Raw genomic sequence first — 26,864 nt, forward strand, 5'->3', positions numbered from 1 at the left:
AAAAAAAAAGAGAGAATATGTTGTAGTATTTCTCTCGTTCTCTCTCTCTCTCTCTCTCTCTCTCTCTCTCTCTCTCTCTCTCTCTCTCTCGTATGGTTTTAATTTCACATTATTCAAACCGAGATCATCTGCAGCAGCTAAGATACTAACATCTCATAAAGTTCCCATAAGCCCTGCATTAAAAAAAAAACATACAAAAAACAACCTAGCTACCTCTTTTGGGAATGTTTTGTGACGTAACAGATTAGTAATTTAAGGATTTCAAATGAAAAACTGAACATTACTCAAATTTCGTCCAATATGACTGAAGATGACTGGCTCTGTTCCCTTTTCTAAAGTCAGCTAACCTCGGCAGGTTTAACGTTTGCTTCTGTCTGCTCACAGTAATAGAAATATAAGATTGTATTTCGTAAACTTATGAAGTGATGGATTGTATTCTTAGATTAGACTTTTTTCCACACTATGGAGGCTTTATATAGAAGCCCATTGGGCTTTTGCCTCTCCCTGCACTGTTATTATTTTTTTCTTAATATCTTTGATCTGTATTTTAATTGTGCAAAATAAACACAGTATCCATCCTACTTCAAATGGATCGCATCCCATTTTACAGAAGCGCTGTCAAAACTTTGTTCACTTACAAATCCCAATTAAAGAACGCAGTTTGCAAAGCATACATACATACATACATACAGGTGCATGAAGCAAACGAGCTGCCCTCTTACATCCCCCCCCCCGCCGTTTCTTTTTTTTTAAAGGAACAGTCGTTACAGAGGAGCAGTCAGACAAAGGAAATCTAATGTGTTTTAGTACTCTCAGAAGAGCAAGGTCTTTCAGCGATACCCGATAACAAAAAGGGTTTCTGCTGAGTAAAAGAAATTTAGTAACTCAATCCACCACTGAGGGATCATGCGGGAGAGTAGGACTGAAATTTCAAGCCTCGCAGCGATAAAAGGGCCCAGTCGTCATTCACTGGAAGATGGCGTGAAACCAGCAGCTCCGAGACCTGCATGAGTAAACCCGGGGCGCGGAGCGGCGACGAGCGTTTAGTGACTGGAACATAAAAAGGCATATGGAGGGAAAAAATAATAATAAAAAAAAAAGGACAGGTGGAAATGAAATAAACCCCGTCGTTGGCTTGTCGAGCCGCAAACGTGCTGCGGCTCTGGGACTTTTTATATAGCTTCATGGACAAATGTTTTTTTATTTTGTTTTTTTTCCTTCTTCCTTCTTCTTCTAGGAATAAACTTTTTATATATGTGCGTGTGCTACGCTTGCAAGTGGCTCTGAGGCAAACGGGGGGGATGTTTTCGGCGGCTCTCCTCTGCATGCACTCTGGCATACATGCAGAGGCAGAAGTGTTGTGAGCTCATTGCAGAGCCAAAGGCGGTTCAGCTGTATGGCTAGAATGCAGATCAATATCAGGGAAAGAGTGGAAGAAAGAAGGAGAGGGAGAGAGAGAAAGAGAGGGAGAGAGAGAGAGAGAAAAGGAGAATGGATAGGTGGGAGGGATATGCAGCACAAAGGGAGAGAAAAATAATGGGAGAGAGATAAAATGCCAGAGATGCTTTAACGGGGTATAGCGGGAACAGAGAAGACGTATGGAATGGAGAGAAAGCAGGCAAGGCGGAAGAGGAGAAGAGTAAAACGCCGCCGCCGCCGCTCATGGGAGGGAAGAGCAGAGGACAAGAAAAGCGAGAGGTGCAGAGTAGAGAGGAGCACAAAAAACACGTTGATCAAAGAAGTTAGGAGAGAAATCACTCGATCAATGCACGGCGTAATAATCTGCTTACTTGAACATATCTGATCTGCAACCAGTGCAGGTTTTCCCTCTAGTTGGACTGACATATAAAGCTGGTTTCAGCTTCAGGTGATTAGAGATATTAAAGTTTCCAATTAGGAAATTTGCTGAGGTCATCTGAAGAAATATCTAAAAAAAAACTATTTTTAATTCTCTGAGAATCCTGAGGTTGTTTTTTTTTTTTTAAACAAAATACCTACAATTAAGGGAATTTACTAGATTACAATCTCCACAACCTCTTATCTGTTCCCAGTTTTGTCCGTAATAGAAAAAGCGAACAAAGTGGATGGGTTTCCGGAATCGTCTGTAAATCCTCTGAAGGGCATTTGTGAGCAGTGAGCAAGGAATTAAGAATAATGTAGCTTAATTGATTGATGCGAAGCTACGAAACACCTGGGAAGCTTAATGAATACAACAGAGTTCCCAGATTTAAATGTGGTAAATGTGTGTGTGTGTGTGTGTGTGTGTGTGTGTGTGTGTGTGTTTTGGTAGTATGTGCAAAGAAAAAAACTTTCTGTGTATTAGTAAATGTTGGGATTCAGGACATAATCTATGTACAAAAACAAACAAACAAACAAACAAAAAAAAACGCTTCTGAGCCCAAACTCTTTACTTTGGGTTTGTATTCTCCTAACTCCACTGGATCAAAGCGTACTCTTGGAAATATTGAGTTATTGCAATAACCAGAAAAGGACTGAAAGGTTTTGTAACTTGGCTACAAGAAGAAGAAGAAGGAGGGGGAAAAAAGCCCATTTTATCAGAGCTAAACATTCATTATTTGAGGGTATCCAGGGTCCTGTTATTCGGTACTCATAGAGAACTGATATGACCCCCGCATTGGGAATACCGGATGATTAAATCTTGTGATGCACTGCGAGCTTGGAGAGAGCTTTAAATTGTCTCAAGCAGCTGTTCGTGGAATCATCCTCAGTCAACCTTCAACGGCGATTTTTATTTGTTTTGTTATTGTAAGACAATCACTTGTGCTTGCTTCATCCCCTTCCTCCTCCCCCCAATGTTTAATTAGCTGGCGGAAAGGAAAAATACAAAAACTTCATTACAAATCAAAGCCAGTAGCTAGACCAACTAGGTGTCACTGCCGAGTTTAAGAACGTGTCTAAGCAAAGCCAAAAAGCTCAACACAAAGCTCGATGTCAGTCGGCTTTATCCAGCTGAAAACATTTTCTTGTCCTGTTGGAAAACCCAGATTGAAACTGCAACAATCAAATGAAGAGAAATTAAAGGTCACTGGTAGGAACTGGAACACCAGCGTCACCGTCCAGTTACGCCAGTTCGGCATCGACGTGGATTGAGCAGCTGCTTTCAAACCTAGCTTTCAAACACGGTGGTGGCAGCATCATGCTGAGGTTCTTTTTCATTGCAAGTGGTACTGTGTTTCACAAACTGACAAACTCCAAATTACTTAACATACCAGGATTTGTTTTGGGCCTCTCGGCCAAAAGTTTAGATGCCACTGAGTTAGATGGTTGAAACTTGGACAGATTTAAGGGTTCCCAACAGGATAATTACCCCAAATACATATCAAGAAAAGTTTTAGCAGGCTCACATTTAGCTTCTAGAATTACTTCTACCCACTCTGCCAAGAGGAGTGGCCACATATCCAGATTTATGTCAGGATCTCCTTAAAAATTAGGAGTTACAACTTGATAAGAGGCATATGAACAAATATTAGTGAAGGCGTAAAGTATTTGAGCCTGTCTGTTTAATTTTGAGCCTGTTTGGGCAAGAGAAATCCACCAGAAGAATCATTGCAGTTAAAAGTTCACCCCGAAAAAAAAGCCCCAAATAAGACAATATATCTGATGAAAAGAGTATAACCTCCAATGTGGTAAAAAAAAAAAAGGATCCTTATCATTAAGGTGTCCTCAGTCATGGAAACTTGACAGTGATGAGGAGATTTGGATATGTTAGATAGAAATAGGGACTATGTAAAGAAGGGTGATAAGAAAAAAGAGGAACCTGAAACTGGTGGTTTGACACACAGTCAACACAGCTGATGTGTACCTTCTGTGGTAAACTGGCTTCCCTGTACCTTGACATGCAACTCCCATAAAACACAACAGGTTCAGTCAATACAGACCTCCACACCTCTGATTGGCCTATAAAGCATTTAAAAAAAGCACGCCACTTTGCTCCGACATAATGGTCACGAGAATCACAAATGCAAGACCTAACAGGCTGTCATTTTCCCTGATTTGCTATTAGAGAGCATTATTCCGGCTGCAGCTTCTAACTTGTTTCAAACTGCACTGGTCTGTACAAGACTAACACATCAACTCCTCAAGTGCCTCACCGTGTTCCCGAGCTGCGGTGAATTCGGTGCGAGTGAGTTTTGTTTGAACTTTTTTGCCTCTTTAACGACGCATATAAATACATCTGCATTAGAAACCCCAACAAAAAGAGCAGATAAAAGTTGTGCAAGAAGAAATTGTGACATGGATGACTGACCACTTCCACAGCTTCCCTGTAGCCTAAGTGACCCGGACTCTGCAAGGATTTGACATTACAGAATGAATTCCAAGAGGAAAGAGGAGGAGAGGTAATCGTTCACCAAAAGATCATTTCAGACTGGAAATCTGTTTCTTTTTTTTTTGGGTTGGTTCACATCTCTACCACAACGGACCATATGAAAATTTCAGGAAAACATTTTTTAGGAGCTGTGTCGGTCCAACTCCATGGAAACCACTCCCAGAACAACTAAAAAAAAAGGGACAACAAAGAGTACCAAGAGCCTTTCGGATTAAAGGCTGGATCATTTCATAAGCACGAGTCACATCTGTCACGTTAGCCAACCTGAGATTGGTCCCTTGCTTTACACCTACTCCCCAACTTGTCTCTATGATGGCCTGACTGGAGATTTCAAGGTGTAACGGCAAAAGGTTGGATTTTGGTTTGCTAAACCAAACAGAAATGCCTTGAAATTTAGCAGCAGACTAAGTGAACACCAGAGGATTCTTGCATGACAGCACACTAGATCTCAAATATGCATATCTTTGATATTAAAAATGTTTTGTCCAGAAGTGCGCAAAGAAATCAGCAAAGGATTGGAATCACACAGTGCTTAAAATTTAAGACTTCTTCTTTAGTTAGAAACTGACACAAAAGCTGTAAGAAGCTATTTAACCCTCACGTGGTCTTAAGAGGCAGCATTATTTAAACCCAACAGGTTTTTTATTCTGTGCGCGGTCTGGCGGGGTTGCACTGACCCTGTGTGCGCTTTTACAAGTTATTTTTGTGTGTGTGTGTGTGTGTGTGTGTGTGTGGTTTCAGAAATTGATGATAACAGCTTCATCGCTGTCCGACACTTACATTTTCTGCGCTCTTCCCAAGTGTCAAACTAAGACAGCAGGAGGATTAAAAAGTATTTTCTACAGTGCAGATATACGTTGGTGTACATGTAGCTTATAGTTAGATTTTGTGGTTAGAAAACAAGCCAACACTTCGTAGCTACCTTGAGAACATTTATTTCAAATTTCCATAGAAGTGATACCACCTGAAGTAAACGTCAGTGGTTACACAAAGACTACAGATCACTGCCAAGTTGGTCTGTTTCACAGTTTTAAACCAAACTGAAGTCAACCACAAATCTTTCATAATCTAATTTCTAGTTTTAACTGTTCCACGGCCTCCTGAGATGCAAAGGCAAAACAGAAGTAGGGCAAGTAGGTCTTACCCTTACCTTACTCTTTGTAGATGCCATTAGCTCATTGCCAGGGTGTGTGGAACATTTGCAGATCAAGGATTAAATCGTGATCTGATCGAGGCAAGGAGTATTTGTCCTAAAGGCCGACGAGAAACTTGAAAAACTTAGAAAATTTAGGGATTTAGGTGAGGAATTTATTGCTGCATGCTATTGTAGTTTAGTCAACCCAAAACTGTTAACAAGGCAGCAATTTATTTATTGTGTCAGTGAATCAATCAAAATAATAAAGCAGGGACATCCCAAATCTTATATGTATTGGCTTTCTCCGCTCACTCCGATGGAACAGGAGCGAGTTGGTTCCAATATGAAAATGACAAAAGATTGCAGCCAGCAGCTCTATCAAAATGTACATATGGAGCGTGAGGTGTGTACAAAGACACCTTCAAGTAAGGAAAGATAAAAAAAATAAAAAAATAAATAAAAATATAAAATACAGAAAAGCAGGCATTTTAAAGGGAGAGAGCACTTGAACACGATGAGGCTGGGTTCGGAGGTGCTGGGAGGAGGAAAGCACAGATTCTCCGCTTTGAGAGAGGAATGTTTTGACGCTGTCACCCCCATCAGCACCCGCTCCTCTCCCCTACCCCTCCTCTCCCCCGCCAATCTCACACCTGATGTGTGGGGGCTGCTGGGAGCCGCATGCCAAGATGAATAACAACCGGCTGTTAGTCACGATAGCGCACGAACACACACGCCGCCTGTCTCTCCCCTCTCCCTCCCTCCCTCCCTCCCTCTCTCCGTCTCTCCCTGTCGTCTTCTTCCTCGCCTTCCCCTCTTTCTCCCTGACACACACAAACAGCGCTTTCCCCGTGATTTACGAACACATTGAGATTCAATTTCGCTGCTCTGTCTCTCTGTCTCTTTCACCCCGCTCGCCACAGCGCAACACTGACATTTGGGTTGAAGGTCACACCGCACATTCCACTCTTCCACGCTGAGCTCGTGACCTGTTATCAGCGTGGTCGCTGAAACCGAGGAGGTGGCAATATGCATGTGTTCGCGTGCGTGTGTGCGTGTAAGTGTGTGTGTTTGCGCACAACTAAACCACGACCACAGAGGATTTTTTTCTTCTTTTTTTTTTTTTTTTGCTTGTTGTTCAATATCAGCACCAGCTCGTAGCTGCAGATACAGTCAATGTTTGCAGATTGAGACAAATGTGCGGAGAACTCTATTGATTGGGGTGTTTATTGAAATGCAGCCGATGATGTTCGGGATTGAAACGCGGCAATATTATATTTCTGATAAGCTTCGCTTCATTACATTTTCCTAAAAGCTAAATTTCTCAATGTTACACAGGAAATGAGGTCCTACATTGGTAATTTCGCTCAGGAAAAGTAGATTTCGGTATTAGATGCGGCAATTATCTCAGACGAACAGCTGCCACACATGGTACCAATTATTGGCGGTGATCGTTTTCCAGCGTGAGAGCAATTAAAACGTTGGTTAAGGTAAAATTACAAGTATTAGAGCTGCTCGTATTCAGGATTCCTGAACGGGATTACAGGAGAAATGAGTGACTTATAAGCAGCTAATGCCTTTGCCACCCAGGCAGACTGCAGTTGACATCAGTAAAGACTTAGTCCTTGGTATAATGGAAATAAAATGTGATCACCTCTTTGTGTCATGAGGATTTTGTGATAAGTTATTGACTGAAATGGGATTTTATAAGGTCCTGCTGCAGTGAAATTCTTGCAGCGAACTCGACGGTCAATCCTACATCTTAACATTATAATTATTATTTATGCTGTTCTAAATGATTATTTTAGCAGTCTATTAGTTATTCTCAATCAGTAATAAAAGAAAATATTAGTAAATTGTCATAACAGCAGTGTTAATAGGAGATGGATCTGCGTTAAAATGTTCCTATCAGATGTTGCTTTTCTTCTGAAGTGTAGAAAAGCAACATCTGACAATAGCAGCTCACTTTTTGAGTCAACCTGGACAGGCATTACACAAAACTCTGAAATTATGCGAAACGTAACAATAAAAAAGCAGAAGTCTCTCAACGACAATTTGTAAAAAAAAATACATATACTCTGGTTTTTAGTTTACATATTCATCTTGAGTCAATTTAATAGATGAACTCTCACTTTGCATTTTTGGCACCTGAACTGCAAAGAATAAGCTAAAACACAGAAGTTGCACTACTTGGTCTCATTATTGGTCACTTTGGTTTAATGGTTGAATTTTTATATTATATCATTTAATCTGCTGACAAAGAAAGAAACCATAAATCAACCACGAGCATCCTGTTGAGGGAACCAACGTCCTTTTAAAGGAACATTAATTGCCATATTAGCCACACACAGTGCCTTGCAAAAGTACTCAAAGCACATTTCGTATTTTGTCACTTGGCAACCACAAGCCTCAATGTATTGTATTTGAATTTGACACGACAGACCAACAATAAACAGTATAAAACTTTGAGGTGTAAAGAAATGGTTTGCAGATTTCTTGCCTACTAAAAATCTAAAAAAAAAAGGGGGCATGCATTTATATCCAGCTGTCCTGTGAAGACCTCAGAAGTTTGTTGCAGGACATCAGTGAACAAACGGCAACATGAAGGCCAGGTTGGAGAATCTGTCGTCCAGGAGAACCGCTAGTCGTCGTGATCTCCACAAGTGCGGACATTACGGAAAAGAGGCAACACGAAAATGGCCACAATTCAACATTTTGGTTTGCGAGCAAAAATGATATGCACATGGAAGAATTAACACTAAATCCTTAGGGGATTTCAGCATTATGAGAAACTCCATATCCTTGACAAAGACGATGTTTGTTCCCCTCCTCTCAGGCAGGAAGCCGAGGAGCATCAGCTGCTGAAGCAAAAGACTGAGAAATGGTTTCTTCACAGCTGAATTGTAGTGGAGCACTGCAGCGTTCCACATTATTTCCTGGGTCATGTACACATTAGACATTCACATATCTGCTAGATCGGCAAAACACTTGGACCCACTGCACTTCTATTGTACGGATTGGTTGGGCGTGCTAGACTCTCCTAATATATTTCTGCCTGTCTTTGTTTTTTTTGTTTTTTTTATTTCTTTACTTATTAGTTGTTTCCCAGTCCCAAAATACTCATAAAATGCTCCATTACCTTGCTTAATGCAATTTAAATGTGTAGTATTTTCCAGTTACACATTAAAATAAACGACTGCGAATCTGATGGATTGATTTAGTCGACTCCTTTACTATAGGAGATCAGGACCACCAATCAAACAAAATACCTACAGTACGTGCCACCTGAGGCTTATAAATACTTATCAAAATCTCATACACACCCAGTACACAATAAGTATATTAACTACCTCAAATCACTGATTATCAAAATGGATATAAAACAACCCAACAGTGCACCCATCCAATACACTCAGGACAAAACATCCAGAGATTAGTAGTACATTTTTTTGGAATATGTAGTGATCAAAACTGTAAAAGGTTAGAAATAAAAGGTTAAATGACTAGTACCCCATTTACTATGGATTGTTTTGATGTTCACTCATTGGCACCAGTGTCACATTGGTCAGCCTTTCATTTCATGCCACATTTATTTTGACAAACTCAAGTAGCAGCACCCAAAGTTGGTGCCTGATCGTCCTAAAATTCTTAAAACGCAAGAAATCTTATCATTAGCCATGCTTAGTTGATAAAACATTTCAATTATGTTCTTTAAACCTCTCTTACTTCCCCCGAGCATTGACCATGGCACAGCACTTTTGCTTCCAGTGAGTAATAATTGTATTTATTTTCAAATAAAATTACGAGTGATACATCTCATAATCCACTTGCGTGAAATCTCTGAATTAATTGCCGTAAGATATTTCTCCCGTCGGAAAATTGCTCACATCAACATCTGTCAAACACCGTCCATTACAAGTCTCCTGGGGAGGAAACACTTCAGTAAATGTATTGATGACAGCTCTACAAGCTGGCCAATCAATATCAATAACTCAACAATTACTTTATCAGCCACCGAGATTGGTGACTTTGAAAATTTATTTCACCGCGACGAGATTCCTGTTTTCATGCGGAAGAGTCTCCGTGTGCTCTTAATGTTCAGCTTTTACATATTCCACAAGGAATTAACGGCGTCCAAAACAGTAGCCATCATTTCTTTGATACCGTCACTAATCCTTAACGCGAATTAGAAAGTTATTCACAGAGAGAATAAACAGTAACCTTGGTCAGAAATAACCCAGCAGGAATGCTTTTGTAAAATTTTCCGGTTATTAACATTAAGTGGTTAAGCCTCGCAAAGAGTCAGGCGCTGAGCAGACCACCTGATTACATAGGCCTAATTTACAGAGCCCTAAAGAGCTTATAGCTAAAACTAGTCAACACTAATAATCTCAGTATTCAACAGCAGTCTCAAAATAGAGGTTTGAAGGCAACGTAAAGCGCTTTCCACTTGGGTGGTAGAGTAGAGACCGGCTATAGGAGGCTCTGCTGTTGAGTCCCTCTGCCTCTCTGGGTGTTGACGAGACACCGGGCAGACACCGAACTCTGGGTTTCTCACAATGTGTTCATCAACGTACGAAAGAAAGGAGGGAAAAAGATAAATAAATAAAAAATCCCGGCACAAACCAGAAAGGAGCACTGTGGGAAGGAACGTGTGAAAGAATGAATGAAAATCATGCAGAGAAGCACTTTGTAGAACCCAGCTACTGCTAAAAGGCGCCGTGCGCCATTTCCTTCTCCTGACAATAGAAGCCTGCCTGGTAGACGCTTGTGGCATATCGCAGGGACATATGCTACAGGAATTCAAGCATGTACGAGCAAAAACAAGAAACAATTAAGCCTTTCAGTCTCGTGGTCTGTCATCTACAGCGTGCGTTCACGTGCTGCAGCCACCGGAGACCCTAAAAGAAAAAGACAAGGGTACGGTGCAAAGCAAACCCCACTTAGAGGTTTACATTTTTATTTTTACACATGCTAGTACGCGGCCGACATAACTACTCTGACGGAACGTCAGTCAAACTGTTCAACAGAAACGGAAAGAATCGACAATAGCAACTCCATCAGAGACATTACTCCTCTCAGCCACTTTAGCGATTCCTTCCAATTAAGCTAAGACCACCATTCAGTCCCACTAATGGCTGAAGTGTCTTGACAACGGCTGGATGGACCGCTGTCAAACTTGGTGCAGAATTCTCATAACTAATGACCCCTGACCTTTCATCTACAGTCACATGTGTTAGGTTTTACATTTGAACAGATTTATGCACTGACATTGCTTCTCCGATTTACACTCTGCATTAGGACAGCTTAGGTTTTCAGTACAAAGTACAGCTCTGTGTATTCTAGCCACAAGTCAACATGTGGAAACTAACAACTCAGGATGAAACCTGTATGTTACCTTTTAGCCAAAACCAGGCTAAAAACTATTTAGTAGTTGGGGGACCGAAGAATAGCAATGCTTCTATGCAAACCGAGGCAGGTAGGAAAACTGCAATTTACCGTAACTTGAGCTAAGTGACCGATCAGAGACACAAGCAACGGAAGCAATTAGGGAGATAAATACATTGCAATCGGTAATTAATAGGTGTGAAATGACCTGCAGTACTGAGTTAAATCTGCACATTTAATTAAAAAGATTAGATAAGTACACATTGTCACATTCGCCTCTTTACACTTAAGTCAAATTAAGTTTTTGGATTAAGTTACACTCGCATGCTTGCGGAAGCCAGCATTAAAAATAATCAGTAACTCAACACTGCACCAGAAAGGAACAAAAACAAAAGATTTCCATCGAACCTGGACTCGGACCACCTACCCATGCACACTGGGTCTCGTCCAAATGTGTCAAATATCCTCCCCCTCCCCCGCCCCACCCTCTTGTTTGAGAGACCTTGTGTTAGACACCGAACTCCACATTTCTCACAATGACACTCATTGATGTGATGCATGTTTGTATGTGAGAGTAGGTAAAGAGTGGGAGAAAGAGAAAAGCGCCGCACGAACAGAATAACAAGTGTGAATGAATGAACGAGTGGCGCCATGTGAAGCACCGTTTAGAATCTCGCCAAGGTTAAAAAGGCGACAAGTGCAATTTGGTGGTGTTGTCTCTGCAAAGACAAAAAATGTAAAATATGCTTCAGCCGTTCAGGAATACCTGCAGAAAACAATAAATTAAGGAGCCTTGTAATCATACTGTCTGTCAGCCCGCGCGCCTGCGGAGGGAAAGCTTCTTGGAATGCTCTGAAGAAAACCTGTTCCGGCTCTTTGCAGATGCACATTCAAAATGCATTGTATAAGTGACCCTTCAACTTGTATTTTTTGTTTAAGCGAAACACAGATTGGTGCAGGAGTCGTGTTTGGTAACGTAAAGACGAACTGTCCGATGTGTACTCCACCTGGTTGTTCAAATGTGATTCTTTATCTCTACAGGTGTGTGTCTTTGCACAAGTGTTCATACCCTGTTAATGTAAGAAATTAAAAAAATAATCTTTTCCAAATATTGTGTCCATTTTTATTCAGCCAATCCTTTTCAGAATCATGTTTCACTGTAACTACGGTTGCACGTCTTTGAGGCCAACTCCAGCAGCTTGACCTTGACATTGAACTTTGTGGCCATTCTTCTTTCCAAAAATAACTCAAGTTCAGTCAGATTGGATGGAAAGCATTCATGAGCATAAATCTCCACCAATTCTCAATTAGGTTTTGGTCCAGGCTTTGAATAGGCCATTTTAACACATCCATTTGCTTTGTTCTTAAAGGAGCAGTGTTGTGTAAAATTGACTTTTTTGCGATTTATATCATGTTATAATGTTATTCCCTCATCAAAAACGTACCTGGAGTGTTGCTCTGATTCTTTAATGTATTTTTGAGGAGTCCCTTAATCTCTCTCCAATGCCTCCACCACTCAGCTCCTTCAGACTAGCCAGCAGCAATTAGCAAACACCTGGTGGAACTGCACATCTGCTGAACTCATTATGTGAGCTACTCATCAGTCCTGTGCTACGACGAATGTTTCTAAATGCTTGAAAGAGGAATGTTGATGTGATGACACGATTAAGGCGGAGTTTCAGAAAGACCATGAACTTCTTAAAGAGACAGAGCCCAAATTTCAAGGTGTTAAATTGCAACGACGTCAAATTTATTTTAAGTCAACATGACTTGGTGGTATACTTCTTGTACTAAAGTAAACCACTGTTAGCACACATTGTCACTCATATGTTTGAGTGACAAACACATGATTGTTGCTATAATCATATGTTTTCCCAGAAGAAGGTGACAATCCATTCCACTCTCAAACTTCTGCAGCATTTTCTTTTATAATGCTGTTTGGGCACTAATGTTCTCTAGCAAACCTCTGAGAACAGCTGGATCTACACTGAGATTAAAGTACACAGTGGACCCTAGTTACTAATTAGGTGGCTCCTGAGGGCAGTTGTTTGCACTGGATCTGATTTAGGGGTATGAGAGGAGTACAAATGCACAGCAGAAGTTTCTGATTTTTATATGCAAAATAGCAAAAAAAATAAATAAAATATGACTGAAATAGTTTAAGGGTGATGTATATACAACATGGGGTCCAACATTTAGTCAGACCGACTTCCATTTTGAGAGCTCATCTTTGTGCACATCCTGAGTTCTGCAGCAACAAAGCGTTGTTACAAAACGAAACTACACAAGCGTGATTGTGTGTGTGTGTGTGCAGTTCCTGTACCTGCAATCCAGTTGGGCTCAGCAGACTCCACCACTCCTTATCCAGGCCAAAAACAAAGGCATTGGCCAAACCATGGAGAGGTGCTGACAGGACGTGCAAAAGGGTGAGAGGGAACGAAGGTTCTTCAGGGTAGAAGGCATTATGGAGTCTGGTGGAGGAGGACAGGACAAGACACACAGGGAAGTGCTGAGTTGTAATGTTAAAAAGTTTTAAATAAAAGAAGCAACCTGCAGGAGAGCTAAAGAGGTGAGGACGAAGTAATTAAAGGAGAAGAAAGACAGCTACAGGACGAGGAAGAAAAAAAGAGCAAGAGGCTGATAGAGCAACAGAAAGCGAGGCAGAGGACAAGTGAGTGACAGAGTGAGGGACAGGGTGAGAACGAGAGGTAATGAGAGCAAGTGGCGGAGGCAGAAAAAGAAGGAGCAAGAGAGGGAAAAGGGGAGGGTGAAAGAGCGAGCGAGCTTTATATCAGCGTTTAAGAGCCCATTAGGCAGCGTGAGACGGCTGGGCTGACACATTCTTGGCTGCTGCTCCGACAGCACGCAGCACTTTACAAGGACGGGGAGATGTGTAGCGCTCGACTCGCTTCCTCTCCTTCTCACCACTTTCTCTCAGCTCCGTTTCCACCTCTCCAGACCACAGTTTCAACGATGCATCTCCTCTCATTACCACACGCTAATTTCTTGACCTATCCTCTGCAAACACTCCGTCTCCCCTGCCTGCTCGTGTTTAACCGTCGATATGTGTGTTTTTTTTGTTGTTTTTTTCAAAGACGAGGATCGCGTACGTTTCCCCGCCTGCCCCCCACCACCCAACATTTTAGTTGTGCTTCTGTCCCTGCGAAGACGGGGTACGACAAGATGGGGGGCGGGGGGAGCATTATTGTGAGATGCTGCGGAGAACTAATAGCCGTCTCCGCGAACAATGCTGCTCAGCCATTAACCCTGGATTAACCCTGTATTAGCACTGCTTGCTGGGTTAGCCTGCCACTAATGTCTTTTATTGATCTATTAGCCGGAGAATCAAACCGTGTGCGACTCATGGCATTTCCTGCATGCGGCGTTGTTTGGAGGTTGGGTGTACACCCGGATCTAAGTGGCCACAGCTGTTGACCTCTGGGGTCGGGGAAGTTATCCTCAGACCGCCTGCGTCCCCGCCGGGGAAGGAAGACACCAAACCAAACATTTGACAGAAAAGCAACACTGTTGTATTGTGGTTACAAGGTGTTACGTGAGACTCTGCAGTCACTCATCTCGACTGGCTGACAGCCAGAAAAGAAGATCTGTTTCCTTTTTCTGTGATAATGATTTTTTTTTTTTTATGTGTGTGCGTGTGTGTGTGTGTGTGTGTCTGTGAAATCTTTGGCAATAACACCATTGTTGTGTTTCAACTATCCTCCCCATGAATCATATCATAACCGTGTTGCCAACATTGTGACATCTCTGGAACCAGCACCACATGAGCACGAACAAACAACGAGTCCTCGCAGCTGCAATTACATCAGCAAAGCTACAAAACACAACGTGCGCACACCAAGTTTTGAGCCCACACTCCGTCCAAAACGTTTCCTGCAGCAGTATCATTCATTGCGACACAACTTCAGACTTGGCTGGAAGGAACATTTCCCACCGATGAAATGTCATTTCATTCTGTTCCCTTCTTCCGTTTTATACCAGTGCACGTTTATACCGTTGCTCTCATGATTATTCTTCTTTCTAAACGAGTTCTTTCCAGAACTATGGACAAAAACAAAATTGATCAAATCTCACTAATTATTTAATTTGATAGTATTTTATTTTCTGAAAACTTTTGAGTCACACCCCATCGAATTTGGTTCTGATTTTTGTCTGGGCCAGTTGATTATGATGAAATGTGACAGAATAAAGCCCCAGCTCAAGCCAGAATAACAGAGAAGGACCCACAGCTGATAGATGTGATTTACCGGAGTCATAAAAACACGTCTCCTTACAGTATACTACGAAGATGATACAGCTGCATTACATTAGGAAATCATGCTGCATGTCAAGAAATATCGGATGCAATTAACCCGCATTTTCCACACTCCTCTGTTTTCCATCACCATGATTTCTTCACCACTTTCCAAGCCTTTGCGCCAACCTAATGTTTGTCAGGTTTCGTCACTGGGTGCAGCAAGAGTCCATCCGAACTGACCAGATCTTTATTTGCATACACCGCATTATTGTGTGCCACTTGAAATACTATAGGCTTGGCAGTATAGCATCAAAACTGTCCTTTGCAATTGTAATATTGGACAGAGTGATACAGCGATGAGCATGATGAGGATAGAGGCTTGATGTATTGTAGAGAAATGGAATCGAAAACAGACTCTTTACGTCTGTGGTTGTCAAAGCCGGTGTGAAACTGGGTACAGTTTGAGACTGCAAAATACCCAACAGCAAACGGTTTTTGCATGACTAAATCTACAAAAGTTCGAGACAAAGGGGTGAAATGACCAACACCTCTTCAATATCCATCCTTTCAATTATTCAAAGGGTAAAAACAAGAATAGAAACCCATCATCAGGACTTAAACTCAACCTACAAAAGAAAATCCAAAATATGTTTCTGGAAACAAAAGGGCACTGGACATTTGAACAACGATTACTCCCAATATTAAATTTAAGAAATCTAGCAACTTTAGTCACTTCAATTGTGCTACATCATTGCTAACCTCCTAATACAATAGCCTCATACTATTGCATATCTGACCTTGCATGTCAGTGCTGCAAAAGTAACGTAATTTGTTGTTACTCAAATGTTGCAGCAATGACCATTAATAACATTCCTTAAATTTTTACCTACTTAAATCTTTATCGTAGACTGTGACTATAAAATAACAGTCTATACTGACAAAGGGTCACTCACCTTGACATTTGCCAAAATTAGCTCTGATGAACTTCAGGTCATTTATGCCTGAAAACAATGTCAAAATCTTTTACCTAAATTAAGGTAAAACTCCTGGTGCTGCCCATCACTTCATATGACATCGTTTTTTTTTTGTGTGTTTTTTTTCCCCAAAACTAAGAAACAGTTTGTTGTTATACTGCCATATTCTGAGCTACAATAATTAGCGCTGCATGAGTAATGGACAAAATAAACACATTATTAAATGTGTGAATGGCTTACACTTATTCTTTTTTTTTCTGTGTGGGAGTGTACAGTGTGTGCATTGTGCATGTGTGGAACTGTGCGCATGTGTGTTTCTGAGGGGTTCAAACCTCAACGGCTTATTCAAATAATTAACCAAATTAAAATATTTCACTTAATATCTGAAATCCCGAGTCAAGTCTATCCTGAGAGACTTGAAGCAATAAAAACTAGTCTAATGTTAACGCCATCATTCTCTCGAGATGCAATATTGGCAACATCGCAGTGCAATTCAGCAAATAGATCAACCTTTACTTTCACCAATGGCGCAGATAAGACAAAATATGGAAGGATGAGATATTAAACCTCACTGTTAATTGTGAAAATAATTTTTAAAAATTGTAGAGAATGCAATTATTCCACACAAAAGTTGAAATAAGCAAATTGCAAATCTGCCAATATTTATAATATTCACAATAATATGCGTACAAAACATGGCAAGTTACTGAAGAGGGCATTTCTGAGTTTTCCTCTGAAAAGAGCTTCTCTTGTCACATCAAGGGAGCCTCCGCAGAGCTTTTATCAGTGTGTAATATTCTGTACTTATAGGTGGCAGAAGCTCTCGCCTGTCAGGACATTTAGTCAGAAGCGTTTTTAACATGAAAAGGAATGAGTGCACAGGACAAAAGCACAGCCGTGTAAACGTTTTTTCCACAAACGTCATGAAACCGCGCCTAGTTTTTACGTTTTAATTTGCAGTTCATTTGTTTGTGAGTCTCAAAGTTCACAGAACGACAAAAACTTCAAATTATTATGATTAGGCAACACATGGATGCGACATATGGCAGTTTACAAAGTGTAAACACCCCTGATAAAATGAGATAAAAATAAATATTTTTGAAAGCTTACCTAAAATATGCAGTGACATTTACTGCACATTTTAGATGAAAAACACATCTGTTTTGGGCCAGAAAGAAGGTTTAACAACCTGGTTGCTAAACTACCATGCGACTAAAGAATCTCCTATTCAGCTATCCAAGTACAACTTTCCATACACTACAAAACTTCAGCTAAAGTCACAGGATCCAAAGGAATAAAGCAATCTCATAGTTTAAAAGAATGAGTCAGGGCAAGGGTAGAAAAAAAAATCCACATGAAGAGATGAAGACATCTCCTGTTAGAGTATTCTACCAGGAAAAGAATGTCAAAATCTTGAATGTGTTGGACTTTTGGTCCACAACTCCAAAAACAACATTTGGCACAAATTGGCACAAATTAAAAACAACCACACATTCAGAGAAACATGTTAGTGGCAGCGTCATAGTCTGGGGTTCCTTTTATTCAGCTGCAACTGGTGTTTTTCCTCAAAAGTGAATGAAATTGTGAACATTTCCAGTTTTGGGAAGAAAGGAATTCATATTTCAGTAGAGAAAGCACTCCAAGCACATCCAGATGAACAAAAAATGGCTTCCCTGGAAGAACATCGAAGTTATAAAAGTTATATAAATAATCTACCACAGTCCAGAACTAAATCTGCAAGTTCTTCTGAAGTGTGTTACAGACAGCAATCCTCATAACTGCATTTATTTTGAGAGTGAGGTGGATAAATATTTCCAACACAAGATCAAACCTAAATGTTGCCAACAAGCTTCGACTTGTTGGTAATGTTGTCATACCATGTTTTTCCATTATTTAAAGCATGTTAGCCAAACCAACAGAGACGCATTATACCAAAAGGTTTCATTGAAATGTTAAGTGAAGTAATGCACTTGAGTTAGCTCAAGCCCAAGGTCTTCTCTGCAAAACACAAGCACTATTTATTGAGGATTTTGGGCTCTGCAACTTTGCCGACAACATCTATAGAGCAATCTGATGAAGTGCGGGGAGTCTAAAAAGCTTAGTATATTCTTTTCAAATCAAAAATAAGAGACACTCCAACTGTAAAACTAAGCTTAGCAAGAAGAAGCTTTTCTTCTTCTTCTTCTTCTCCCTCCTCTTTCCCTTAAAACCTTTCGACAACTGCGGGAGAACAGAACAGCAGATGATTAGAGCGATTCGTCCACAAATCTGCTTATAATCCTCCCTTATCCTCTTTTACAGCATCGAGGTTTCAAGGTTTATTTGCTATTAATCTGTCTCCATTTACCTCCCCAACAACTCCCCTTATAAAAAGTTGTGAGTGGAGAAAGCAAACCCGAAAAGTTGGATGGGCAGAGATGGGAGACACACCTGTTAAAAGAGAGCCCACGGCTTTTCCGTCGTTCCGGGTAAGGGGTGTTAACGGAGTGTCTGCGCACGGCTTTAAATAAAACCAACAGTGCAGCCAATGGAGCGTAGAGTGGCGTGTGTTGCCGCTTGTCAGAGTGAGGGCCATTTCAGAGCAACGCTGCTTGTTTTCTGGGTTAGCGTACCGCGGTATCTCCGAGGACCAGACCAGCTGCTGCTCACATTCATTTCACTTCCCATTAAAGGTGAAATAAATCAGAGTCCCCACAGAACCTCCGGAGAGACGAAGGAAGCACACACACACTCACACTCATCGTCAGGCAGAGGAAGTTGGACGTGTGCAAACAGAACTAAACACGCATTAACGCCTGGGTGTGTGTGTGTGTGTGTGTGTTAGAGTGCGTGTGTGTGCGCGTGTGTTAGTGTGCGTGTGTGTGTGTGTATGTGTGCTAGGAGGTGTCTGCACACAGCATAACCTGGATCGCATGCATGGAAAATATCAGACAAGAGAGGAAACGCTGTGTGTGTGCGGGTGTGTGTGTGTGTGTGCGTCCCTCCGCATGTGTGAGTATCTGACAGCGCAGCGAGGAGAGTGACTGGGTCTGTGTGAAGGGGGGCTATTTCTGGCGTCTCTCTCTCCCCCGCTCTCTCTCTCTCTCTTTTTTTTCCCTGCTGCCGCAAAGAAACACGATCGGCGTCCGGGAAACGAGAGCTGGCAGCAAGCAATCATCTGCCTGCCGTGCGCACACACACATACACACACCACTCAGACAGCACCTCGCAGCGCTGAGCAACACGCGCCATGGCAACGGAACAGCCGCAATTAGAGGCGAAGAGCCTTTTCCCCTCCATCGAGGGAGAGACGGAGAGCAAAATGAAAGGAAGAAAGAGAGCAGGCGAGGGAGAGAGAAAGAGAGAGAGAGGGAGGGAACGGAGAGAGGGGGAGAAGAGTGTCAGAGAAAACAGCACGGCACAGGAAAGAAGAAGAAGGGAGCGTGATGAAGAAGTGAAAATGAGTAGGAGCAAGGCTAAGAGGTGAAGGGGTGAGGTTGAGCAAAGGAAGACGGATTTCCAAAATAGGAGGCTGCAAGACAAACAAGCGGGAAAACCGGGGATAAAACAAGACGGGGAAAGAAAGGCAAAGAGGTTAGATGAGAAGGGTGGAGGCGTGTGGTGAAGGAGGGGGGGGGGGGGGGGGAGGCAGGCTGTTTCTCCTGTGTGAGCCAGGCTAATGAAAGATGAATGAGGGAGGCAGCGGTGGGAAGGAGAGTGTGGCTGCGGGCGATGCCTGGCTGAGCCTGCTGTGCGCGTGTGTGTGTGTGTGTGTGTGTGTGTGCGCGCGTATGTGTGTGCGTCCAAGGCCTGACAAGGCTTGCGTGCGTGCCGGAGTCGGGCGGCTTTCGCAACAGGGATGATATTGTGTATACAATATCAGGAGCAAATGGTCAACCATAATAAACACACACATGCAGGGATCATAAACACGCAGGAGCGCTACGCCGCTCTCCGTAGCGACGGCCCGCCACCGACTGTACGCGCGCAGTCAATCATTAGCACTCGCGCGGCATCTCCGCGCCTCGCTCACTTATTCAGACCCTCCATCTATCATGCTGTCAGTCACTCTTTGAACCCGTCTCTCGGCGCCCTCCAGAGTCTGCGCTAAATCCCTCATTTGCCACCTCTCCCGATCTCCTCCAATATCCCACCCTGCCATTCAGTCCGTACCACTACCCAAGCCATCAATTTGCCTCCCCTCTCCCCCTCTCTGACAGAGTTCACCTTTTCGCCTGCCTCTAATTGTTGTGCCGAACATCCTCGGAGCGGCGGGCGAACGGCACTTGATCGGCTCGGAGGACAACTCCTTCCCGAAGCGTGGAAGGGCAGCCAGACAGAGCAGTCATCCTGAACTCGATTGCACTTCCTCCTCTCGAGACTGACTGCCTTTTACTTCCTCATTTTCCAACAGAGAGCCCCTCGTGCTGTCTGCAGTTATTCTGCTGACGGCCTCTCTGAACTTTTCTCCAAGTACAAGGGATACTGGTGACAAACGTTACTGGTTCCTGTCTAAGCTATAGGCGAGACACAGCCTCTAATAAAACCTGTCGGACACAAAAGTTAGAGGTTTGAATTCTGAAACAAAACGGCAAACTAACCTAAAGGCTAAAGCCTTTAAACAGATTTTGCAACTTGCTACAACAAATCACACATGTTGGAGACTCTGTTTCTCTCACCTTATAAGGTGCTTCATTTATAAGGAAGCTGCATCTGTGGGCAGCGGAGTTGAAAATGCCTTCCACCCATGACAAACTTGCCAAATCCTCTCTGCCAATTTCAAACAGCTTTCGGTGTAGGCAGTGATGACGATGTGGCGCTGCAACTCGCTGGGAATAAAATGGCTTGGCATCATTAAAGAGAATCTCACTGCAGAGAGATAACAAGATTAGATTCCGTAACCTGCAGTCCCGTGTCTCCACTCCTTCAGGATGTCGATTGCACCGACAGAGCAAGATTTCACAGAGATGGCCTCCGTTATTTGACTTCGGGTGACTTTGGGTGAACTGTGGTACATGCTGGTGGAGGAATGGGGCTACCATCCCACAGTGGTGTGTGATCAAGCTGGCAACCAGGATGGAGAGCAGGTGAAAGGCTGTTGTGAGAGTGAATGATACTTTCACACATCACTGAGGCTCCTTTCTGTTAAAGAAGTTTATTTTTTTAATTGCCAATAAGCACGTTTCTTCCAGACTTCTTCATGCACTCCATAAACTTGACCGAACAAGATGAGATACGTAGATGCAAGCTACATATGTAGTTCTGCTGCTAAACTACAAATGCATTATAACTTAAACCACTTAAAAGTAGGGAAGCACGATATATCACCATTAACATCTGGTTTGGCTGACGTTAGTCTTTTTATTTTATTTTTTTTCAAATATAGATAACGGCCCGACAAGTAAAAATGTGCTGATATTAATAACCGGTATTTATTTCCATATTATTGCTGTTTGTGTATATTTAAGGGGGAGAAAGGTTTGGTCATGTGGCATTCGTTTGGGTAGTGTTAAATGAAGCAGAGATGCAATCAATCAAGTTTATTTGCATAGCACATTTCAGCAACAAGGCAGTTCTTGTTGCTAAAAATGTCAGTAGGTTTTTTTTTTGGTGTTGAGAGGGTAGGGAAAATATTTACCATCTGTAAATATTGGTTATCTACCATATTAATATCACATTGGTGGAACTGTCACATCGGTGCATACCTAATTAAAATGTAAAAAGCAAAAGGCTTTTTCATAGCATAAGATTAATTGTCAACAGGCACTGACATAAGGAAACAAATGACCAATCACAAACCACCACGAACGCCCCACTACACTCCAAGACGCATATTCAAAAATTTCTACACCAAAGCATCAGCGCTTCTTGCAAGCGCAAAAATGCTGTGATACCAATGAGGTACCAGCAGGGCGAAATAGCGACAAGAACATCGTAATTCAAAAGATGGCAACGTTAAGCATGGCTAAAGCTATGCTAGGCTACAGATTCTTCTGGTGTGGCTCATATTTTCTGTGAACCCATTTTCCATTTTTCTCTTGATCTTATACCTTTTTCAGTTTCTATTACAAGTTTCAGGAAAACATTACTAGAACATGGTGAAAGTCAATACATTAGCTATACGACTGCGTTTCTAATAAAGATAAGGAAATAGTGGGCTTGGGTACATGAGCTCTTACTCACTGTTCTGATGAATCGTCGGCTATCTTCATCCCCAAGACATAAACTTTAGAAAGAGTTTTTAAAAATTATCGCCAAATCTCAGTTTAAATACGAACATGTAGTGCAAATGCGTTTGTACGTGCAACATTCTGCATTTTACACATGAAAACAAAGAAAGAAAAGCAACTTTAAAAAGGTAAGCCATGCCAAAGGACAGCAGGTGATTCAACCAGAGTGCTTTTAGTTTGATATTTTTCTAACATAATTTTTTCTTTTTCAAAGTCACTAGCCTTTCCCGCAAACAACAACGGCTTACTTAAATATAGCAAAATATAGGCAATGCATAAAAAGACATGTTCAGCCTCTTGTTGCATCATGTTTATATGATGATTTGGGTTGCTAGGTGTTGAGGTGATAAACCAAGGCGCTCCCATATATGGAGGCTACTCCTCAACGTATGTAAACGTTTTACAAATCCTGTACAATGGACCGCCACCTATTTGTGGTTCAGTATTCATCGTCTCATCTACTCGCTGCTTCTTCTGTGGAACACATCTACAACTTATTTGCGGAAAATTCGCCTATGTGCAGATTTTTTTTTCATAAAGCGTATCTAAATTTTTTCAACGAAGACGTACTTTGGAAGCTGAAATACCTAGATGCAATGCTACTTGACACACTATTGGCTGGCATTTGCAAAGCAGCCAATCCAGGAGGACCATTCATTTTTCTTGGCGCCGACTGGCTGTACTCCCTAGAGTGGAAATCAGGATGTTAGCTTCTGCGGTTGTGCCAAGACGGTTTCCACTGTGCGCATCAATGTATATTAAGGTATGCTTGGTGTTTGAACTGGTAAAATAATCAGTTATAAGCGTTTTTGGAGGGGGTCTCAAGTTTTTGTGAATCTCAGCTTTTTGCAGGTCATGGTCCAGCGGGGGTGCCATGTAGTAGGGTATCACACTGTTGTCAGCTGGCTGAGTTTTAACATTTCTGCAGCAATTTAGAGTGGATTTGGATATAACATATTGTGCAGTGCAATAAGACGTTAAAACTTAAGTACTCACACACTGTAACCCTGCTATTCATAGAGAGATAAATTGTTATATTTGTGTATTAATGAAGTATTGCTCACATTCGTTCTTTGGGTCAGTTTTTGCCAGTTTTCACTCAACGTGCAACTTCTCATCCGACTCCTCTTAACCAAAGGCTGTTTTTTGCCCATTATCCGGCTGTCAGCTAAACACATCAAAAAGCCTTAATGGCACGCTAAAGGCAAATTACTCAGACAGAAAAGAACTGATTTGCAAAACAACATAAAACAAGACCAACATCCCGAAATAAACAAGTTACAGCTCCGCTTCTACGAGTTATCAGCTTTTAATAAGCGTTAAACCCAAAGTTGCGACTGTAAATAATTTGATCATCTAGTTCATGCCTCTCTTTTGATGGTTCAGTTGTTGTCTGCTGGCCCCTCAAGACAAGCTACTCTTTGTTAAATAAGAGCATGTGATCAGCCACCCAAAAAGTGTGAAAAAAAATCACTAAACTGCTTCAATCCTGGACAAGAGAAACTTCCTTATGTCAAGTGAAATGACATCTAAATAAACCATATAATTTACTTTGGTCACACTTTGATCATGAGGTCAGCATGGGGGTACCAACCGAGGGCGTGAATCCCTTTCCAGACAGACCCACAAAAAAGGCACTTTGTGCATTTCTACTTCTCGACAGTACGTGTGAACATTTCGCAGATTGTTTAGAAAAAAAAAATTTAAAAAATGAGGCAGAAACACGCCAACAGGCACACCTGCATGGGCACAGACGCACAGCGACGGCGGATGGAAGCACACGGAGACCCTGGGGGACGAAAGCAGCCAGCGCTCACCACCAGAATAAAACCCAAACAAAGAGACATCCTGTTTCCTGGAACACAACACCGCTCAACTCGCGGCACTGGGAGCCAGTAAACACACTCGTTCGCACAAGCACAAAATCTGCCCGTCGTCGGCCTCTGAGAAAGCGTCTCACTGTTTCGTGCATGCGGCCGTGCGCCTGCTGACGCCACCGACGGTGCCTTCGAGTGTTTCCGCACATGGGTTTATCCTTGTGAGCGGCTGCGGCTAAAAGTGAGTGTATGCGTGTGTGTGTGTGTGTGTCAGAGAGAGAGAGACAGAGGGTGGGGAGGGAGAGCAGATGATAGAGTAGGCTTTAGCGATTCCCTGGAGTGTGAGGCAGCGTTTACGGCACTCTCAGAGCAGCCAGAGTGATGAATATTTAAAGACGTGCCTGAAAGAGCAGAAGGAGGGGGAGCTGGGCGGTTGCGCGCCTGTTTGTGTTTGGTTGTGAATGCGTGTGTGGGGAAGGTTTTTTTTTTTTTTTTTAAACCATCTAATTTTGAATTTACGTGCAAGTATACAAATGCCGCTGCCTTATGCACGTCTGCGCATGTTTTAATTTACACTAATTTTCTAACTATTGGTCAAATTACAGTTTAAATGCTTTTGTTTTTTTATTTCAATTTTTATTTATCGATTTTGACATGTAGTTTAAGGCATCAGGCTCAACGGACACAAATGGTGTTTCACAAAAAAAAAAAAAAATACAAAACAGTCCAATTCAAGTTATCAGTTTGAAACATATGACCGATCCCAGCTTAAATGCTTCAATTTAAATACAAATCTACATTTGTTTACAGTTTTTGGTTATTGGTTTTGGCGCAAAAATGGCCCGCATGCTCGCAAATACATTTAAATTGCAGCCTGCATCTTTCCCCCCCAGCCCAGTCTCAGTGTGTGTGCGTGTGTGTGCACCTCACACAGTGCTGCCTGCAGGTCACCCGTCCGTCTGAAGACGGATTGTGGAGCGATCGCGCCGCCTGAGATTTAATATACAAGTGCGTTCGCTCAGGCGCACGCAGGAGGTGTTGTCACATATCCGCCAAATATCAGCTGGGCCCCACAGCCGTGTGCGGCTTGGTGCAGCTGGCTGCTTAAAGAGCATGACAGGCGACACCACACACTTGGATTTACAGAATGTGTGTTAATAGGAAAATAATGGAAATATCCAACCTGATGATCAGCGGGGTGTTTTAATATTCCAACTGCTGCAGAATACAACCACATTAACGCCTGATTTTGCTGGAAACCCCTTAATTAGACCTTTCATTTGACTAAATTCAGGGTTCCTGAAAGTCCAGAATTTTCCAGTTTTAATAACGTTGTGGATACTTAAGCATAAAACATGTGCCTAATTGAGTTTTATGACATGCTGAAGGGTTGTTCCCCTGTTTTTAAGCATGTGGCCATATTAAGATCAGTATGAAAAAAAACTCTGGCCTGGATTATTCAAGATTTTATACATGTGTAAAATCTATAAATAAATAAATATTTATTAGGGATGTTAACATTAATGCATGTGATTAATCAAAAAAGTTTAACACTTTAATGTTACACAATGCACATTAATCGCATTATAAAAGCGTTTCTCCAGTAGGGGTTAAACAGCAGCATGGCCTTGTACTGCGGTCAGCAATGCAGAGTCGAAAATGCAAGTGAAAAGATGAGCAAGGAGAGGCAGACTGGCCTGGTCAGTGGCAAATTTTGCTTAAAAACCCACAGTGGACGTTTGGATAAGACTACGATAGTTTGTCGCCTACATACTGTAATGATGAATCATCCTTCCACCAAAGCACAATTAATTTATAGTTAACATTTTTTTAAATATGTTTGAAACAAAATGGCTTCTTTTAAACTGTCCTGTACATAAAAACCTGGAAAAATAAAATGTTTGTTTTGAAGCAATAAAATATTGTAAAAGACAACATGCATGTTTTTTTTTTATTTTTTTTTTTACCTTTCAAGCTTACAAAGTTAAGCATTGTGATTAATGCCTGACCTCTTAAGACCAAGGATGAGCTTCAGTCAGATCTTGTGAGGCAGTTTGTGGGAATTCTCTTGGCTTTAGTTATTTTCTGAGTATTTGCAACTGAATTCGAAAGGAATCATGCAAATAGGGTCCATGTTGCAGTTTGACAAAGAAATTATTTTTGACCGTCCTTTAAAGTCGTGGTAAAATTTAAGATGCAAAGCTGTGAATTATACACCATGTGTTTGTTAATGTGCCAATATGAAGAGTGTCTTGTGTCTGTGATGAGGCTTTCAGTGTTGGGAAGAGGTCAGCCCACTTTTGGTGTTGCTTGTGTAGAAGCAATGATTTTGAATGTGGTACTGGATAGTGATCTCTCCATATTTTGCTGGTTATTGAATATTTAGCTGCCCTTTTTAATGTACGGTAATGTGGGACCACCTTCGGTGTGTGACCATTTGTGTTGTAGCGACAACGTTTCTTGTCTGCTTCTAATTATTGGCTGCTATGTTTTTTGTGTGAGATAATTTTGTAAATAATGGATTTTTTATTTTTTTTTATTGTCGCACTCCTTTTGGTTGGTCTATTGTTGCCATGATTGTAAGAGAGGAATGTTTGTCTAATTGTGTATCAATCTCCACAAGATTCATCCAGGCGGTGCATTTGGTCAATCAGTTTTCAACAACATAATTTCATGTTTTGCTGTTTGAACAGTGTAGAAGTCACCCATTGGGATACAAGGTGAAGTAAAATTTAAAGGGA

The 26,864-nt window shown here is 41.7% G+C and overlaps 1 protein-coding gene across 8 annotated transcripts in view; it reads right to left on the reverse strand.

Moving 5' to 3' along the window:
- The window catches only part of LOC106962244 (cyclic AMP receptor-like protein A), an 84,223-nt gene that overhangs the window by 6,354 nt on the left and 51,005 nt on the right, over window positions 1–26,864 (reverse strand). For 7 of the 8 annotated variants that reach the window (XM_015056557.1, XM_015056579.1, XM_015056534.1 and 4 more), the window contains one exon: window positions 13,192–13,339. The exons of the other annotated variant lie outside the window; for it this stretch is intronic. In XM_015056557.1, coding sequence (XP_014912043.1) covers window positions 13,192–13,339 — 148 coding nt within the window. The remainder of the gene's footprint in view (window positions 1–13,191; window positions 13,340–26,864) is intronic. 8 annotated transcript variants of the gene reach the window in all.

This window comes from Poecilia latipinna, unplaced genomic scaffold, assembly GCF_001443285.1.
Source record: "Poecilia latipinna isolate Pla-1442-1.1 unplaced genomic scaffold, P_latipinna-1.0 Scaffold60, whole genome shotgun sequence".
In the NCBI taxonomy this organism is placed as follows: Eukaryota; Metazoa; Chordata; class Actinopteri; order Cyprinodontiformes; family Poeciliidae; genus Poecilia; species Poecilia latipinna.